This window comes from Megalobrama amblycephala, linkage group LG6 (genome assembly GCF_018812025.1).
Source record: "Megalobrama amblycephala isolate DHTTF-2021 linkage group LG6, ASM1881202v1, whole genome shotgun sequence".
NCBI classification, from domain to species: domain Eukaryota; kingdom Metazoa; phylum Chordata; class Actinopteri; order Cypriniformes; family Xenocyprididae; genus Megalobrama; species Megalobrama amblycephala.
The window spans coordinates 25430117-25450580 of NC_063049.1; the positions used below are offsets into that span (position 1 = coordinate 25430117).

At 37.4% G+C, this 20464-nt stretch overlaps 1 protein-coding gene across 4 annotated transcripts in view; it reads right to left on the reverse strand.

Moving 5' to 3' along the window:
* Nucleotides 1-9735, reverse strand: part of tmeff2a (transmembrane protein with EGF-like and two follistatin-like domains 2a) — a 77153-nt gene extending 67418 nt beyond the window's left edge. For 2 of the 4 annotated variants that reach the window (XM_048193566.1, XM_048193563.1), the window contains exon 1: nt 8597-9734. In XM_048193566.1, coding sequence (XP_048049523.1) covers nt 8597-8780 — 184 coding nt within the window. In that variant the 5' untranslated portion in view covers nt 8781-9734. Of the gene's footprint in view, nt 1-8596 lie in introns of all 4 variants that reach the window. The other 2 variants (XM_048193564.1, XM_048193565.1) reach the window with 2 other exon arrangements.
* Nucleotides 9736-20464: the final 10729 nt, after the last annotated feature.

The window sequence follows — 20464 nt, forward strand, 5'->3', positions numbered from 1 at the left end:
ATCAATTCAGCCTACTGAAGCAACAAATACAAGTCAGAGTATTTGCCAAAGCTAATTAGTCAAAACCATCGTCAATCCCTCGGTTTACTGATAAAATAAGAATTATTTCACTTTTTACACAAAATCTTTTTCTCGCATTCGGAGGGGTCACAAACCTTTTTTTTTAAAGGTCCCGTTCTTCTTGATCCCATGTTTCAAACTTTAGTTAGTGTGTAATGTTGTTGTTAGAGTATAAATAAAATCTGTAAAATTTTAAAGCTCAAAGTTCAATGCCAAGCGAGATATTTTATTTAACAGAAGTCGCCTACATCGAACGGCCAGTTTGGACTACATCCCTCTACTTCCTTCTTTAATGACGTCACTAAAACAGTTTTTTGACTAACCTCCGCCCACAGGAATACACAAAAAAAGGGGGCGTGGTCTTGTTGCGCTCCCACGGAGAAGAGCAAGAGTTGCGTTTGTAGAGTGTGTTTGTCGCCATGTCATCGAAACGCTGTTATTTTCATCCCGCAGTCCAATCACCTTTGTTTGGCCTTCCCAGGGACGCTGTACAATGGTTACAATTTATGTTTAACTCGGTTCCCGAAAATTATAATCCACATGTAAAACTATGTGCAGCACATTTTGCTGAGGACAGCTTCCTCAATCTCAATCAGTTTAATGCCGGATTCGCACAAAGATTATTCTTGAAAGATGGAGCAGTTCCCTCTTTGTCTGGAGAAGGCGTTGTTTATGGACCACAACCGGTAAGCTAAGCTGCTGTCGAATCACAACACAGGAACCGCTGGCACAATCAGAACTCGTTACGTATTTCTGAAGGAGGGACTTCATAGAACAAGGAAGTCATCAGCCCGTTTTTATGACAGTGGAAACAGCGGTATACAGATAAGTAAATTATGTGAAAAATACTGTGTTTTTTTACACGCGAAACATGAACACATGTTATATTGCACACTATAAACACAATCAAAGCTTCAAAAAACCACGAAAAACGGGACCTTTAAGGTGGCATCAGTAGAAGTATTGGTGCCTTAAAAGAATGGTTTAGTGCAAAAAAAAAAAAAAACAAATGTGGTAATTTACCGTTCCAAACCAGTATGACTTTCTTAAACAATTTTTTCTTTTTTTTTTAAAAAGGGATTTTTGGACCCCATTTACTTACATAGACTTATATAGACTATAGAAATATTATTTGTGTTCATGCAACTTTATTATCAAATATCAAATAATTGTTCTGGAAGTTGCATATAACACCTGCTTGGCACTAGACATGTGTCGGTATATGGTACTACGATATATGATATAGCCTATATAATGAATATGATACTGAATATGCATGATATTATTATCGTGGGCACTTCAAAATACCTTGAAAAATATTTTTTATGAATTATTCAGATTTTTAGAATGCGTTTTAAGAATACTTTACCCATCAACCGTTTAAAATGCACAACACAGCTGTATGCGCACTGATGTAAACAAGCCCAACGTTATTGAGCAGCGCATGGTGGAACTAGTGAAGGAGAGACGCTGAATGAAAATGCACTTTCACACTCTGACAGTAGAAATGCAGTGGTTACCCCCGGTAACCCCTGTAAATAAAGCAGCTGCGCTACAGCTACTACAGTAAAAATGTTATAAACAGCCATTCAGATTTTTGTATTCTCTATTGTGTTCATCACAGCACCAAATTCTTAAAGAAATAAGGCTATTTATTTTCAAACTTAATTTTTTTTATATTTTAATTTAGACTACAACATGCCCTAGATATTGTTTTAATATGTTCTGATTCTTCATTGTTCAGTCACACTTTAAAACAAGGCTCCATTTTTTAACATTAGTTAATTCATTAGTTAACATAATCTGACAATGAAAAATACATCTTAAGCATTTAATAATCTTAATTTCAACATTTAATAACACTTTTAGAATCAAAACTTGTAACTGTATTATTTAATGGACCTGAGCTAAAATTAAAAGTTGTATTTTTAAACTAACTTAATAATAACTTCTGTAACAAATTTAGCTATTGCTCATTGTTAATGTTAGTTAATGCATTAACTAACGCTAACTAATAAGACCTTATTGTAAATGTGATACCTATTGTTCTTTATAATTCTTTTCCACTATAATCTGTTTGAAACATTCGTTGACTTTATAATTTTACTTTATTGTATTTATATGTTCAGAGTTCTCTTTGTTACAAGGAAAAAGTTATTAAACCTGTTATATTACAAACCTTTTTGCAACTTATTTCAATATCGTGATAATACCGTATACCGTGTTTCAGCAATTATCACAACATGAAATTTTGATACCGTCACATGCCTACTTGGCACACAAATCTAATGTGGCTCATACCTCGTCGGTCTGAGCGAGCATGATGCATCTGCTTGCATTATTGATGCAAGCACTCCCTGAGCGAAGTCATACAGATGCAAGGCATTTTGTCACACCTCTATTGCTTGGCTGCCCTTCCATAGCTGTGTCATGATACAGCTTGACCTCACAACACACAGTAGATGCTTTATAATGCCTGTCTGAGATGTGCAGCATTCAACGAGGCAACATGAGCAGGAGGGGGAAATGGTGTAATGGATCGGATAAGAACATGGAGATTTGAGTCACAGAAGCTTCTCTCTCACTAGACACAAAATCCCTCTATTCATTCTAATTAATCTGAGGCAGTGGCATCCTGTAGCGACAATGAAAAAGCAAATTCCATTTAAAAACAACACATGAGGTGCCACAGTTTCAGAAAATGTGTAAAAAAACACAGACAAAAGAGTCAACCACTAACCGACCTTGAAAAGATATATTCCATCTAACAGAATAAACACTGATTATACTGAGAGCGATTCAACAGTCTGGACTTGTTTACCAGCCTTTTTGCCTCATGAATCTTCACAGCCCCACAAGTAAATGTCAAGTTCCTTTTCATTGACAAAAAAAAAGGAAATGTGTTCCTTTTACCTCATACTATACATTCTATCATTTAGAGTTATACAAAATCAGTTTCACACAAAATACCATCTTAGTGATTTTTGTCTACACAATGAAAGTTGTTTTAGACCCCACTGACGTTCATTATATGGACAAAAGTTGAAACATTCTTCAAAATATCTTCTTTTGTGTTCCACAAAAAAAGAAGAGATTTTGAAGAATGTTTCAACTGCTTTTGTCCATACAATGAACGTCAAAATATCTTCTTTGTGTTACACAAAAGAAATAAAGTCACACTGGTTTGAAAAGACATGAGGGTGAGTAAATGATGACAGAATTGAAATTTTTTGGTAAGCTATCCCTTTAATTCCACCCTGAGGAGCTGCTTATATATGTATCCCCTAGGGTTCACGTACTCCTGGTCTGGACCACCAAAAAGCCATATAAGGTTCGGGATGGCAAAGTAAAAACAGAGACTGAAGAAAGTTAGCAGGTCACACTAGAGGAAATGAGTTCTGGAAACAGGCAGTGGCATCCTTGCAATTTTATTACAGTAATTTCTTCATCAAGGACACTGAGAGGCCTTTAAATGCTTAACCAGATTTTAAACTTAACCAAACATCAGTCAGATAATATGATTAACTGTAAATAAGCTTTTGGAAGTCTGTTAAAAATGCTTTTTGAGCAGGGATGAGTTACCATGAGCGGAAAGGAATTTTGTTCTGCTCTCTTTAAAGTCTCTCTGGCAGGACAATCTCTCAGTAGCTGTCTACACGGATAGATAAGATCTGTTTTTCGATTCTTTGTGAAGAAAGCACTGTATGTGTGTGGACAACAAGAGAGTAAAAAAATTCAATAAAAATTCCTCAAAGTCATTCTTTGAAGTCACGGAGCAATGATTAGAGCAGCCAAACAGGAAATTACATCTTTCATCCTAAGATGTTCTACTATCAGACGGCCCACAAAAACAAGTTAAATTAACTCTTCCTGAATCTAAAATAGACTTTCTGTAAGTACGAAAAGGGTTCAGTTTAAACACAGGACTCTTCAAAATCTTATGAAGTTCAAAGTATGTATAGTAAAAATGTGATGTGCAAACAGCCTGAGTGACACACAGCTGTAAATAAGATCAGCTGACGCATGACTATTCGCAACAATGGTTTGCGGAGGCGGTTTTTTTTTTTTTTTTTTGGAGCTGTCACAAGCCAGAAAAACACTATATTTAACCTCCCAACAAACAGCCTTATACTAACATCAAAACAAACTAGAGCACTTTGAATTTAGTACAAAACACAAGTACATAATACAGACTTTAAGGAAGGATATAGAATTTATAGTATAGTATTATAAGATATAAATAATAATAAAATGGTTAAAATCATTAAAGGGATAGTTCACCCAAAAATGAAAATTTGATGTTTATCTGCATATCTTTTATTGAATTTTTTTACTCTCTTGTTGTCCACACACATACAGTTTAATTTGGAATTGTCTATGCAAGATAAATTGTCTATGCAAGTTTTATTTACTCTTATAGTAGAAGTTCCCATCCACTAGCATTATTTGACTGACAGACGGCAACGGTTGGAGTTAAAAATCATCATTTGTGTTCTACTGAAGAAACAAAGTCACCTACATCTTGGATGCGCTGGGGGTAAGCAGATGAACATCAAATTTTCATTTTTGGGTGAACTATCCCTTTAATAAATATCTGTGCCACTATAATGTCACTTTTGAGTGAACTATCCCTTTAATATAATATTATATTTTTTTTAAACATAATGTTAAAACCGAACATCTCCAATCATTTAGAGGCCATCCACAATCACATTGGCACTCACTTTTTAGTGCAACACCCACATCTCAAAATCCAATCAACTACTTATGCATAAAATCAAGACCCTGCCCTATTATTTTTTTTTTAATATTCTTTAATAATCTGTTACATTTGTATGAACGTGGAAGAAAAATTCTCTTTCGCTACTTTCATTTTATTGTAGAATCCTAAACATTCTATATAAGGCCAAATTTGCATATTTCCCCAGAAGTTGGGCTTCCCACTAAGCAAGATTCTGAAGCAAAACATTCTATAAAGAACTTTAAAATCAGTATAACCTTGGTAACTGCTTTTGGATGGGTGTTTGGAGCAACATAATTTGTCCTAGGCTTGGCCACTTTTGCATAAAAGCTATTTAGCGGCTAATGGATTGCAATTTAAAACAAATGGGTTCTGAGTTACAGCTGTAACTTTATAGTGACAAAGTGAAGGGCAGATTTATGCATTCAGTTTAGAGAATGTATGCAGAACTTCTTAACATGCATATGAATAACACTAGACTGTACTAATTAATGAATTCACCTCCAATATTACAACCAACAACATCCACTTCATCAGTAATAGAGCTCTAACAGTCCTAATTAAAGGTGTTGCCAGTACTACCTCCAGCTGCCTGTTTCTTCCATCTGCAGCGAAATCAGAATCTTTGTTTGGCTCAAACACCTGGTATTGCAGGTCTCCCCGCTCTCCTCGTCGTAATTTTATCAAAACGAAAAGTATGTGCCAAACGTTACATCTCACAACGTGCCAAACGGGTGAGTATCGGGGGAGATGCAGATTGTTATTTCGGCCTTGCAGCGAGGTGAATAATTGAAAGATGCAAGTTGGCAGAGACACAAATATTCTAAAGGTGAAGTGTAAACAATTCCTCTGAGTGAGACATCAGACCAGTTGTCTGGCCATTAAAGAGCTGGAATTCAATCCCCAGGACATTGTTATCAGTTGAAAATATTTTAAGCTTTTGTTTTGTTTAAGGTGTAATACAGATCTCTAAAGAATGGTAGTGTAGTAGAGAATTCAGAACAGATTCTGTTTCTCGATTCTGTTATGAATCCTCTCCTACACGACACCATTCTATAGAGATGGAGTGCATTGTAAAAAATCTGGAGTAATCTGAAAATACTCTAACAAAAACAGACAGACAGCAAAGGTTCAAAGATGCATTTGTCATTATTTACTCACCCTCATGTCATTACAAACCAGTATTTATTTTTCTTTCTTTCTTTCTTTGAACACAAATGAAGATATTTTGAAGAACCCTGGGGTCCAAACAACATTGGACCGCACTGACGTTCATTGTATGGATAAAAAACACTGACAGTCTTCTTTTGTGTTCCACAGAAGATAGAAAGTCAGACAGTACAGCTTTGGAAAGACATGAAGGAGAGTAAATGATGACCGAAAACTGGCAGTTTACGTTCAAATCTCTTCAAATTCATAAAAGTCCGCCATCTCCTCTCAGCTCCTTTGCAGCTGATATGCACCCTTGGAGAAAAAAGTTCTCCAAAGAAGAGCTATTGATATCTGAACAATACAAATAAAAGCTTACTGTCCTTTGGACAGTGAGTTTTGAGTCAGTAGCTACATAAAATTTAAAATGAGCTTACAGAGTAGAGACTGAATTCTAAGCATGCACAGAGAAGATATTTCAGTAAACAGACACTTTGCAAGAGAGTTCACACCGCTTATGTCCTTTGCCAACAGCCACAAGTTAGGATTGTTGACTAAACAGCTGGCTTGCATTTGTTTTGCTGGACATTATTGCTGTGTTCAGCGCATAATTCAGTGCTGGTGAGTTAAACTATATTCAGTCAGTTGGAAATTCAGGTTTTATGCCAAGGATTCCTCTCTTCAGACCTGATTAATGCTATAATGTCCATTTTTGGCATTCTGTTTGCTGTGTGCACTATCCTCTTAATTCAGCGATGATTTAGTGATATCAAATGCTATCACTCACCCTCAACTTTTTTGTAAGAAGGCACAAAAGATATTTTGAAGAATGTTTCTACGATTTTTTTGTCCATACAATAAAAATAGTCCAAAATAACATTTCATCCCACTGACTTTCATTTTGTGTTCCACAGAACAAAGAAATTCTTGTCAAATGTGACTGACAGCTGTTTAAAAAACAGTCACTAAAAGCTTTTAGACTGCACTCATGACAATCAGATAAGCTATTAAAAACTCTATAACTCCAAACACTAGCCACACCTGTTTGAAAAATAATACAATACACCATTAGCTGCTTGATTCTGGCAATTAGTGTTAAATTTCTTATTATGCATTTGTAGACAGGATTTACTAAAAAAAAAAAAAAAAAATCATATAGCCTATCAACACCTTTTTGTAAATCATGGAAACACTAAAGTGGCCCTCAGGCATGCCTGTGGTAGAGCTTCCCACGTCTCATGCATGCCATTGCCATGAGTTGTATAACCAAAGTGCAGGCAAGAGGCAAGGATAGATGTTTTGGAACGACACCTAATTGCCCACGGTGACCTGCTGATTGATAGTCAGGCGCCACGTTGGGAAACTGAGCAGAAATATGCGGCGAGTTCCGCGCGTCTCTCGCGCCTCAGGGCGCGCTTGATGATTATTCCACGTGCATCCGCAATCATCTGAACGGCGCTCTGACAGTGAGGGTGAGAGGTCGGCGCAATCCAAATCAAAACCCACTTAATATCCGAGTCTACAACGGACTGAAGCTCGGAGACTATTATGCCGGCTTGATGGAATCGTTACCAAGGAAAGTAAGGCTTGACTTCTAAAAGATTTCTTACACGTACAATAAATTCTTCAAGGCTGAAACCTACTTCAATAAAAACATCACCACTTGTTCACTAGCGGTAGCCTTTTTAGGAACGAGAAGCTGTCAAATACTAAAGCACACAAAGTGCTTTATATATATATATATATATATATATATATATATATATATATATATATATATATATATATATAGGCTATGCATACAAATGATGACGTTAAAATCAGTTTCCAATTTAAACGTTAATGTTATCCTCTATCGATATATTAGGCTAGCTACTAGAATATAACTGATAGTGAGGGACTGTATGTGCGCTTGTCTTATTTTTTATTTTTTTTATTTTTATTTTTTTTCCAACAAAAAAGAAAGATATAAATACGAGTTTAGGTAGCCTAAACGCGAAAAAGTATCTTTCAAAGATGAATAAAAATGTTCATACTTTGATACGTGTTTCTTAATTTCTTCAGGGGTGAAAGCTTGTGTTTGACGTACAAACCATCCCTTTTCCTTTGAACGCACTGAACTTGAAAAACAGGTCAATTAATGTAGGAAATGTGGTATCAGCCACAGTTAGTAGGCTAAACACTGTTTCATTCGTGAGAATAAGCCATTTAACCAGCAAGAAAAACAATATTGCCTAATCTAAGAACGGTTAAACATGACAGTTTATTTAGTACTTTATGCGGTGAATATTAACGATTAGCCTATATCTCGATTGGGCTATTTCATTTCAAGCGGATTAAAATGATGGGGGAAAACTGTTGTTTTCATGTAAAAATTATTATTATTTACATATCACGTGAGAGTTGAAAAGACGGTAACACACCAAATAGCTCGCCCTGACTATCAGTATACTAACTAAAACAGGTCTTTAACATCTTTTTTCCAGCAGCAGTGAACTGCAAAAACTTGCATCATCTCACATTAGGTTCAATTTAGGTTCATAACTTATGCTTCTTGTGTGATAAACAGCTGTCTTTCGTTGCCAAGGGAACGTCAAACCGTATTCCCCTCAACGCAAGGATCAGCGGACTACTTGAACATCTTACCCGAGCAATTCCATCCAGTTGGAGTCTGACAGTCGCTGAGAGAGGATGGGAAAGCGCCAAGTTGTTGCACCGGGAAAGTGGCGAGAAAGGACAAGACTGCAATCCATACCCAATGTCCCACTATCCGGCTCCACTGGTGCGGACTTCGGGGCTCGTGTAGGGCCGCCGCCACCGAGACACCCATCTCAGTTCCCCCGACACAGCTCACAGACGCGCCCTGGTCCTAATGTTGTCAACTTTGCCGGTGCGCTTAGGAGCCAAGAGAGGGACATTTTCCGATGAAAGGAGTGTGCCCCATGAAGCAGTTGTTTCTGGATGACCAGAGCAAGGATCCGCCCGAAGCGATAAGGTGCAGATGCGGAATGAGAGAGGTCTGGGTGCGATGACAGGGGAGGGGATGGTATCGGGAGGAGAGTGGGTTAGCGAGATGTTCAGGAAACAAGGCAAAAATAAAGAGACGCAAGGGGTGTTTTTGAGAAACACAAATGGGGCAAAAATCATATATCCCATTCGAGTGACATGCCGAAGTTACAACATCCACTGAAGCGCCAGTTAGAGAGACTGTCCTCCGTCCTCACTCCGTGCGCTCTCGGTGAGCCTTGAGTTTGTCAGTCTCGCGGAGGGCCATTCCTCTGTACCTGTGAACCACAATAACGCACTGAAGGCGAGCGGCAGGTTTCCAGACCGCTTCGGATCACGTGTTCTGAAGGAATCGGGAGGGGCGGGACGGTGCCGCGTCTCTGATTGGTCGGTAGGGATGCAGGAGTGTCAGGAGCGAGGCGATGGTCCAGTTCGAGCATATCGACGGCCAGTTCAGAATAGTGTACCCTGTAGTCTACTTTAACAGAGCTTTGGTTCGCAAACACGTGGGCGAAGGGCCATGCAGGAAAAGTCTTCCCAGTAGCCTAATTGAGCACTGCTGCTCTGAGCACGGTGGCAGCAGAAATCGATTGAAACGTGCAGTGTTGTGAAATGATCCCCGTCTCTTAAACAAAAGACTTACAGCATAAGATGAGAAAAGCGAGGGACGAGGCGGAGTTCACGACGCTCGCGGATGATCACGGCGGTGGAAATAAACAAGCAGAGGCGTTTTAATAGATGAGTAATGGAGCCTTTTAACGACATTTCATGACGTTACGTTTCATGTCAGTAAAGCTAGTTTCGCAAGGCGTACCGACGATAATAAACAGCTCACTTTCGACCGCAACCACCACTTGCAAGTTGCTTGTTCCCGACTAACATTATACAGCTTTTTCTCCATCACTTTAACATTAACGTAGGCTAGCTACAATGTGTGTTGTTGTTGCACCCGTTGTTAATATAGGACAATACACGATGCCTGATCAGACACGAAATGACCGAAATGCATCAAAGTGATTTTTACATCTACTTTATCTGGTTTATTACTCGCTGACTTAATTGTCATCACATAAAAATATGCACTGCGTTGAGTTTTGTTAGACAGAAGGCAAAGTCAGACTTTGAACCCCCAGAGGGCAGACAGGCACAACATTGGTCCCACGAGTGTTTGCACACTTCAAGTGTATTTTAGATAACAAAACATCAAACCAAGTAGCCTACCACTACCACTAAAAAAGTGCAAGTACAGAACATTTAAAACGGATTAATTTTTATCAATTTAGATTAATTAATCAATATAAATTCTCATTTGAAACTCAAATCTGCCAGTAGTCTGGTGGCCAAAAAGCAAAATTTTGGTCCCATTAGCAGTGGGGAAAAGTTACTTTTAAAATCTAAATCTAATAAAAGTAATTTCTAAATCTAATATAAAGTAATTTTTGCTTATTAGTATGCTTGAATTAGATCACTGAAGGTCAGCAGCAAAGTTAATAAAGTGACATTAGTATATTTGTGTAATTTAATATAGTTAATTATTACAGGTTTGCGTAAAATTCTGAGATTGTATTTCGCTGTTTTTATTCATTTTGCGGAATACTGAATGTTTTTGTGCAAGTGAGATGAGTAAAAGCATGTTCACATTTAGAACTACAATACCATCACATTCACACTGCGCACACAACGCCTCTGCACTTTATTTCTCAACGGGATAGGAGAGCTGTCAGTCAATAAATGTGAAAAAGAAACAGAGAACTTTCTTCCAGCTGGATTCACAATGCTCCATGTCTTCATGGTAACTGTTGTTAAGATGTCATATGGCTTTTTTTTAACAGTGGCTTTCTCTTTGCCAAAGCTGTGAGTGGCGAAGCACCTGGACAATATATATTTTTTTTAATGCAGAGTTTCTCCAAACTTCTCCGAACGGTTTCTCGGTGGCCTCCCTCCCAATTCCCGAGTTTTTGTGAATGTCATCATTTACCCACTTCATTTTGTTCCAAATCAATATGACTGTCTTTATTCTGTGAAACACAAAAATAAATTTTGAAGAATGTTTATGCAGTTCAATTCTTATTGACTATTTTATTGTGTTTTTGGCCCTTGTTTGAATTTTTTAATTTTTCAGTGCTTTTTCACTCACTGGCCTTTATGGAGTTTCACGAGTTCATGTGCCCATATAATCTTAGCGTAAGTGGTAAACAGATTTGGCTTGCTGTCTGCTATAGAGGGGCTCGGAAAGGATATTCTACTCGAGCTCTGCCCCCCTATAACAGGCAAAAATAGTACAAAAGGAGGAGGAGGGATGCCGAAAGAACTAACAACAGGAAGAGGTAAGATGCTGGTTTTATACCTTGGTATTAATTGGAAGATTAGATGGGCGTACTCCTCCCGAAATTACATTTATTAAGTTCACTTAATTCTTTAACTCATATTAAGCGCTGTTTCAGTGCGGCACTAATAGATGCAGACAGCATTCCGACATGAATCACCTGTCAAATTCATATAAAGTAAAAAAATGCACACACAAAGGCCTATATATATTTTCCCCCCAATAACACTTCTTTGAGTTGTCACTTTTGTATTTTCACTTTATGTGTAGAGCACATTTGGAAAAGGTCTGAAACCTGTTGCTTCAGCAGTATAAATTTGGACTTCTGGGCATGTCCTCAAGAAAAATTACAATATACTCTCCACTGTTCATTTCTCTTCTACCTGATCATTCCCACATTTCTCCTGGAGTCTGGCTCTATACCAGCTCAGTATTATTAGCATGGTTCAGAGCTCCGCTGGAGAGCAGCTGGCTCTGGGCTATCACCGACAGACACTCTTGACAGATAAAACAACACACCCTTGCCATAGGATTTCTGTAGTTTTCTCAGTGCGCTATCATGTATCACATGATGGATCTGACCTTGTAATTAAGACTATGGAACATTAATTAATCATTCTGTTTTGTAGGAGACATGGAAAGGTTCATGTCCTCTATAGAACCTGTTCAGAAAAAAGGAAGAAAACTGATTCTTTTTTTTCTTTTTTTTAAGATATTCAAACCAAAGGCAATGTTAAAAAGTGGAGTTTTAAAGGTCTAGACACAGTTATCTCACTGATAGGAATAAAGATGTCAGGACTCAACTCCAGAGCCATATGAAATTAAAAACCAGTTTAAAAGGAGTCTTGGCAAGTCTCCCTCAACTGCTTTTAGTTATTTGATATAGCAAAAATATTCAAGATCAATGAACACTATAAGAATTATAAATTTTCAAAGGAATATACACGGTACAGTGTTGGTTTAATTAAGTGTATGAACTAGTAATGGTGTCAAAGATAAAATGATAAATTAGATTTATAGAAGCTTGTCTTTGTTCTCTCTAGACTCTTTAACCTGGACTTATTTCAAGTGCAGTACATTCTCAGTATATTCTGCCACTCACAGGTTTACAGTAGTTTGTGGGCCACTGTTAACTCCCAACATTTGTTTCTGCATTACAACAACTGTCCCAGTTCCACCCAGTTAGATCCATACCTTTTATAAATCATTTACATCACATCTAACTTGACATCTCTCACCCGGACAGGAAAAATCCCCTCTGTGGAACACACCTGGAGAATTGACATGGCAACTGGAGTTTCATGGTTTCATTACATTCATTCAATGCGAGTCTTCGCTGGAAGAGTATGGTGAACAGGTTAATGAGCAAGGCTGCCTGGGGACCAGTGAGAAGGTCACATCTCTGGAGGGAGCGTGTGGTGTTTAAGTCTGCTAGCAGCATGGGATCTGCTAATGATGCAGGCATTTTAAAACACTCCCTTAAGTTCTGTTGGTGCTTCTGTAATCCTGCTGAGTAGCTCTTCTCTTTATCTGTATATGTAAAAAAATAATGACAGACATATCACGTGAATAAATTATGTTTATTGATCTTATCTGCTATGCATGTATGTTCTGGAATGACACTATAAAGGTAAATTCTTAATCTGATATTTTGATACCCAAGATTCCTGTAGTTTGGTATTATTAATGATTTCTCATTAGATCAATAGCTCAACAATGACAATTTTAAATACCTCATTATATAATTTTGCCACAGGCATGCAGTCTATAATCCATATAGAGAGGTGAATAATTTATGAATTAATTGATTTGTTTTCACAGATGAACTCCTGCTTACCAGCTGAACATTTCCTCATAATACAGGGATGAGCAGATGTTTTTGTTCTTTGCTGCTGGATATCGCAGATTTCAGTACAGCTGTGGATTTTCTCAGCACTAATAAATTGATTGCTATTATCCTTCTTGGACATCCTAGAGAAATGCTAAGGAAATGATATGGCTTGTTAGAGATTTTTATGAATTCATTAATTTGCTTCTGCATTTGAACTGCTGAATGCAACAAGCAAACCTGACTGTTGCCATATTACTCAAATTTCCCATTGAATAAATGTTTGATATTAGTGATGTATCTAATATAAGCAATTAGTTGATTAGTAATGAGCTCAAAAATAAGCATTATGTTTACTCCCTTCAGAGAAGATTTATCAATGAGTGGTGTAGTCACATTTTTGGCTATTAAAATATGCAAATTACAACAAGTGGAGTAACTTGTGTACGGGCAGGTTGGCATTTAAAGCATTTTAATTTAACTACCAGAAAAACAAAGATTAAAAGATTTAGATTTAAATCGGGGATTTCAATATATTTTGATGCCCCAAATATGATTATCCATTTGCGAACGAATCAGTTAGCACAAAACCACGCAACTTCACACATCTACGCTGATGCACCACATTATCTCATCACGAGCTTGAACATGGCAAGTTTCATGAGCTCTTTAATCATAGGCCTGTCACACCATAACTTGGCCATGGGTGAGTTTTGCCAATCAGCTATAGTCGTGGGTTACTGCCAGTTCAGAGTCTTATCGACAGCAGTAAAAAATAACAGGACCTCTGGCAGACTGCCACTTCCAGTTGTCGGCTAGGGGCCCTGAAGTCCTGCTGTGGTAGAGACTGACAGAGAAGGTGCTTGTTTCACACTGGATACGAGATGACAGTGTGAAATATGAGCACAGAGATGGTCCCATCAAGTTATTGGGGAACACTATGGTAGAGTTTGGATCAAGATAAGTATTAGGCACAATGAAAGTGTATGGTGACAAGTGGCTGTCAAACTCCAAAAAAAGAGTATTATCCATTGCATTTTATTGTGCATGAATGCAACTGAAGATGAGAGATATTGACTAGCAAGCTGTTATATGAATGACTGCTATTTGTGGACTACCATCATGTAAGCAATAACTTGATATAAGCTCGTTAAAACTGCACAGCATCTATTTTTGCTTGTCATCTATTGATCAGAAAGTCCCTCACTAAGACGTCATGACCTCATGTGGCTTTTAGAGTATGATGATCAATAATCACATTATAAATGCTTCAATTTCCTGCCATGATGGTGAGTTACGGCAATTGTAACTTTAAATACACCTAAAGCAGAGAAGCAAATTATATTTTGTTGTTATATTTTTAATTTATTGATTCAAAATAAGCTAATTACTATGAGAAAAGTGTCAATTGCAGCAATTATGGATTCTACCCGTACAAGTGGTATTTAAAGCAAGGATGGCTCAGGTTTTGAACCTGAAAATGAGTGTTATGTCGAAGCACTCCAGCTTAAAAAAGACACTTGGATGAAAGCCAATATTTTTGAGTTTCTTAATGAATTGAATAACACTTTTGTAATGGACATATAGCAAACAAAAGGTATGAAGGACAGAAGACTGCCATAATAAGAGTGGACAGGCATTTACCTCTATTAAGTCTTTGAGGATCAGTCAAAAACAGTGAAGAATAAATTATGTAAATCTGAATTAAAAAATGGCTTTTATATTAATTCATACATGGTTTAATCTGATATGTGCTGTAATTTTAACCTTTATTTTGATTACTGAAATATCCCTAAACCTAACTTTCATATTAACTGTAAATATAACCTCAAAGACAGTGGTACTTAGACATTTACAGTAGTTAGATTCAGCTTCTAGAGAGAGATGTATGTCTGATTAGCAAACTATTTCACCAAACATTAATAGTTTCACATGATCAGGAATAATAACAACTACTATAAAGTATACACTCACCGGTCACTTCATAGGCACACCTTTTCATCTGTTTGTTAATGCAAATATCTAATCAGCCAATCCTATGGTAGCAACATTTAGGCATGCAGACATGGTCTAGACGATCTGCTTAAGTTGATTTAAGTGACTTGGCAACCGTGGCATGGTTGTTGGTGCCAGACAGGCTGGTCTGAGTATTTCAGAAACTGCTGATCTACTGAGATTTTCAGGCACAAGCATCTCTAAGATTTAAAGAGAATGGTCTGAAAAAGAGAAAATATCCAGTGAGTGGTAGATCTGTGGGCAAAAATGGCTTGTTGATGCCAGGTGTCAGAGGAGAATAGCCAGACTGGTTAAACTGATAGAAAGGCAACAGTAACTCAATTACTCTACAACCAGGATCTGCAGAAGAACATCTCTGAACACGCAACCCGTTGAACCTTGAAGCAGATCTTCTATAGCAGCAGAAGACCATACGGGGTGCCACTCCTGTCAGCTAAGAACAGGAAACCAGTGAAAGATGATTTGAGCTTTGTGACATGGCGAGTAATCCTGCTGGAAGTAGCCATCAGAAGATGGGTACACTGTGGACATAAAGTGACGGACATGGTCAGCAACAATACTTAGGTAGGCTGTGGCATTTAAACTATGCTCAATTGGTACTAAGGAGCTCAAAACGTGCCAAGAAAATATCTCCCACACCAATAGACTGCCAGCACCAGCCTAAACCATTGATACAAGCCAGGATGGATCCATGCTTTCATGTTGTTTATGCCAAATTCTGACCCTACCATCTGAATGTTGCAGCAGAAATCGAGACCAGGCAACGTTTTTCCAATCTTCAGTGTGCAATTTTGGTGAGCCCGGGCAAACTGTAGCCTCAGTTTCTTGAACATGACAGTGAGTTATACACAAATGGCCTCCAGAGTGACCAGATCAGATTCGGATCATGGATGTGTAACCAACAATTCTGCAGCAACTGTGTGATCCTATCATGTCAATATGGTCCAAAATCTCTGAGGAATGTTTCCAGAACCTTGTTGAATCTGTGCCACAAAGAATTAAAGGTGCTCTAAGTGATCCTGGGTGGATGTAACTTCCTGTTGATGTTCGAAGTGTTGTCAAACAAAACAGAGGCTAGCTAGACCCTCCCTCCTCCTCCTCCTCCTCCCCCTCCCCTCCCCTCCGTGCTTCCTGAAACAGTCATGAACGAGCATTTAAAATCATTCTTGTCGGTTATTGGCTGGAGCATGTTTATTATGTTTCGTGGTCCAGGCTGCACCAGTTTGTTTTTATTGCCGTTTTCGGAGCTTGTGGCGACTACAGAGACCGCGTTTTTTTTACAGTGTGTTCAGGGGACAGGCAGCTAGCGGATAATGAGGAGATGTTTGCTGTATGTGACAAAAAAAATGTTTTGGCCTAAAAACGCGTGACATCACTTAGAGCACCTTTAAGGCAGTTCTGAAAGCAAAAGGCGGTCCAACTCAGTACTAGCTAGCAAGGTGTACCCATAAGTGGCCCATGAGTGTACATTAGCTTAACAGAGACCACAATTTAAAAAAATGCTTTTTAAAAACAAAAGGCTTAGAGCATATATATATTTAGTAAGATCTAAATGAAAGAATCTTAGTTCTTATACAGAAATTTATGAAGCTAAAAAGAGGTTGAATACACCTTCATGTGCTTTAATATCAAAAGGTGTCAGAACTATATATTTTTAAATATTTTAATATGATTAATTATATTTTAATAACACTTACCACAGAGTTAGAGATGATTTATACACATGATTAAGTAGATCAGATGTTCTCTGAGGTAAATTACTTCAATTTCAGGATCTGGATTTACATTGAATCTGTCATTTGAAGTTCCTGTCATTTGAAAGGACTGAATTAATAAAGCAAAACTCTTTTTATGTGTGATTTATGATGGGGGAAAAAGATTCTTTTTAAACCTGTAAATTTGCACTTGCTGAAATGTTTACTTTTCTGTTTTTCTTTTCTTTATTTGCCATCTTCTGAGTGTAATTTACTGCAAGTGTAACTCATCCACAGTTTGGGAAAAACCACAGCAAAGTGTTCGTTTGGAAATCTGAGCGACATAGAGCTTTCTGATACTTTGTGAGGCTGAGCGAGCTGCCTGCAGAAATGTCATGCTCTCTGGCTGTGAAATCCAACTCCTCCTTCTCCTTTTTTCTGGCTAAGCTGCTACGATGAAAAATATTGATTCACCATGGGGACACACAACAGCCTTATCTGCCCGAACCTTTGTGCTCCACAGGCTTTACCCATCAACCCCTGCACAGCTTCATGGGTTTATTGCAGAAGTCTTTAAGCATCCCAGTCTGCCTCCTGTGGACATTAAAGGAAATGCAACAACATTTGTGAACATTACATACCAAAATAAAACGGCGCCTATCATCACTTGTAAGTTGCATTATGAAGTTTGAATGATTTTAAAATATATCTTAAATTGTTTTGGTTAATTTAGTAAATCAGTTAATACAATTTTAGTGAAGTAAAAATAGTGGTATTTTTACACAGATGATATAAAAGCCTATATGTGTAAGCGGTTGTGTAATATCCGTATTCCTAAAAATGTCCTTGTATTATTGAGCTGAACATGCCCCCACATACATTATGTAATCCAACAGCATCACTGTGCCCCCAATGGAATCTTCTAAATCTTGAACTTTTTAACTCGTCTTTTGCTCCTACTCGATATGAAACATACATTTATTGAGTGCATTTATTCAGAGAACTTACAAAAACATCAGCTTCACATATGAATCAGCTTTACGTTTGCTCTGTATATCAGTACCAGGACTAAATAATGTTTCTTTATAGCATACGTATAAACTAGGACATATCTCAGAGCAATCATGAAGCATTTCATAGCTCAATGTGAACAAAACAAAATGGCCTCTGACTGCATTCAGCAAAGTCTGTTATTAAGGGTCTGGTGTAAAAGCGGCAGTTAAAATGTCATACTACAAATAGGTGTTGTGGATTGTGCACTAAACAGCAAGCATTTCATGAGAACAATCAAAGACTGCCAGCCACGAACAACACAGCAATAAGACGGCCGCTAAACTGCCTTTAACAGGGCTATTTAGTAACAGTTTATGGCTCCTTCTCAATATCCAGCAGAGCCATGAAAACCAAAGCTTAAATCAACATGATTTATGCTTTAAGGTATCAAGTGTCCTATTAATAATATAAAAAAAGCTACATCTGAAAATTTTTATTTCATAACACGTTCAAAGTTGCTATAACTTATGAATTACTAGAGTGTCAGACAAAAAGATCACCTCATGTGAAAAATGTACAATAAAATTGGACACACATTTTTAGTATAGTTTGGGGTTAAAAGAAAGGATTTCAGCAAGGTTCATTTTAGCAGGATATATTTTAATTTGAGATTTTAAAAAAATAAACAAGCTCACTTAGGCATAGATACAATCTTTCATAACAGTTGATCACTAAACTCCAAAGTCTAGACTAGATTAGACTTCCTCCTTTTTAATCCTTTTTTTTTTTTTTTTTTTTTTGTTACCAAGCTCCTTTAGTTTCTAATTTTTGCAGAAATTCAAATTAGCCTTGCGTCAAATACCAAACCCCTGGTGTGAAAAAGGTCTGCTTAAGCTCTTTGTGTGGATTCAGTCAAATGTTGGACACAGACCTATACAGGCACGTTTCTTCGTGTTTCTCTACAACGACCGTCTTGAAATGCAGCGGTGCAGTCTATCTCTAACTCACACACTCACTAGTAATTAAACACCTCAATGAACAGATTAAGAGTTTCCCCATTTGGAAATTTCATTACCATTGCTGTAATTGGATTCCAAATTTAATTAGCACTCCTCTGTGAAACAGCAGGTGATGTTGTGGCGGCAGTCAAAGCTGTCCAAGTACAGAGAGGTCACTGAAAGAGTTTGGCCACTGCCATGGCAGAGAATGTGGAATGATACACCTGAGCTGATCATTTCTGACCTGTTGCTCTACATTGAGGTGTATAAGCATATACTGATGGATTTGAAGGATTTGTGTAATGGAAATGGGGGGGGGGGGTAATAATTTGGCAGGGGTAGGAATTCGGCACCACACCGGCGCTTTCAATCGGAATGATGTTGTGACATGCGTACATTAGCTTATGTCCTGTTTGCCGCCTTGTATTCCTGTCAACATGGAGCTCCATTATTTCTTATGCGCACTATTTTTATGTAAAGTGCCTTAATCAAGCAGCAACAGCGTAAATTTTTAGCATATTACTGCAGGAAGGTATGAGGTAAAGACAGGAAGCTTATTCCACCCCTCTCAAATCGATTACTATTTCATTCGGTTTGGGCCTTTTTTTATTCCGATTGGGGTGTTCATATGGAGCATTTTCATTCGGATTGGACTTTTAAACCGATTACAATGCTATAAATGCTCCTACTGTAAACCAGAAGTTCAAAACTCAAAAAAATTGAGGCAATCGGTAACATCAAAATTTTTAAGTTAAGAAATTCAAAGTTTAAGTAAGCAGAACTAGCAGATTTTTATTTTGTACTCAATTGAGTAAACTAATTCATACATTTAACTTAAAATGATCATGTAGGCCAGTTTTTGATCAGTTTTCAGTCAAAAGACTGCTGCAATTAGATCCTGCTTCACCTCATCTCTGCTGCAACCAACTCTGACAAGCTAGCTATAACAAGCTAATTCAGAAAACGCTAACTTGCTAATTTGCTAACATGTTAACAATAACATGGTATAACACTTGCTGAATGAGTACAGCAATATAAAACATTTAACATGCTTGCTCTCAAACTAAGCTGCATACACCACTTGTCAAACATTAATCACTACCAAATCTCCCACTTAACATTAGTCTTGCACACACACAAAAAAATTATATGACACTTAATTTGAACATTTACTCCCCTTTTGAGTGCCAAAGCATTCTGGGAAATAGAAATCCCAGCCCAGTTTCAGTTAAACTTAAGTTTGCCTAAAAGAAATGAGTTCATAAAACTCAAAATAATGAAACAGTTCAGTTTACTTAAAATGTATCAGTTCTGTGAACTTGAAAGAAAAAGAAAGTGCTAAATACTCATAAGAGTTAATTAAAAAAAAAAAAAATTAAACGTTAGGGTTTATGAAATTTGCGTGGTGATGGGGGTGGAGGTACGCCCCCCATGTGTAATGCAAACATGAATTATTGGAATTATTATTTAATATACATTATATCAGGCATTCAGAGCTTTAATGTTAAGTTAAGGTTCTCATCCTTATGGTCTTACCTGTAATTATAGCTTTAACAAATGCCTCAAAAGTACATGTAAAATGTGTTCTGTTCTAATAATGATTGATAGGATAAACCTGGCTTTCTGATATCCATAAATCATTAAGGGCCTGAT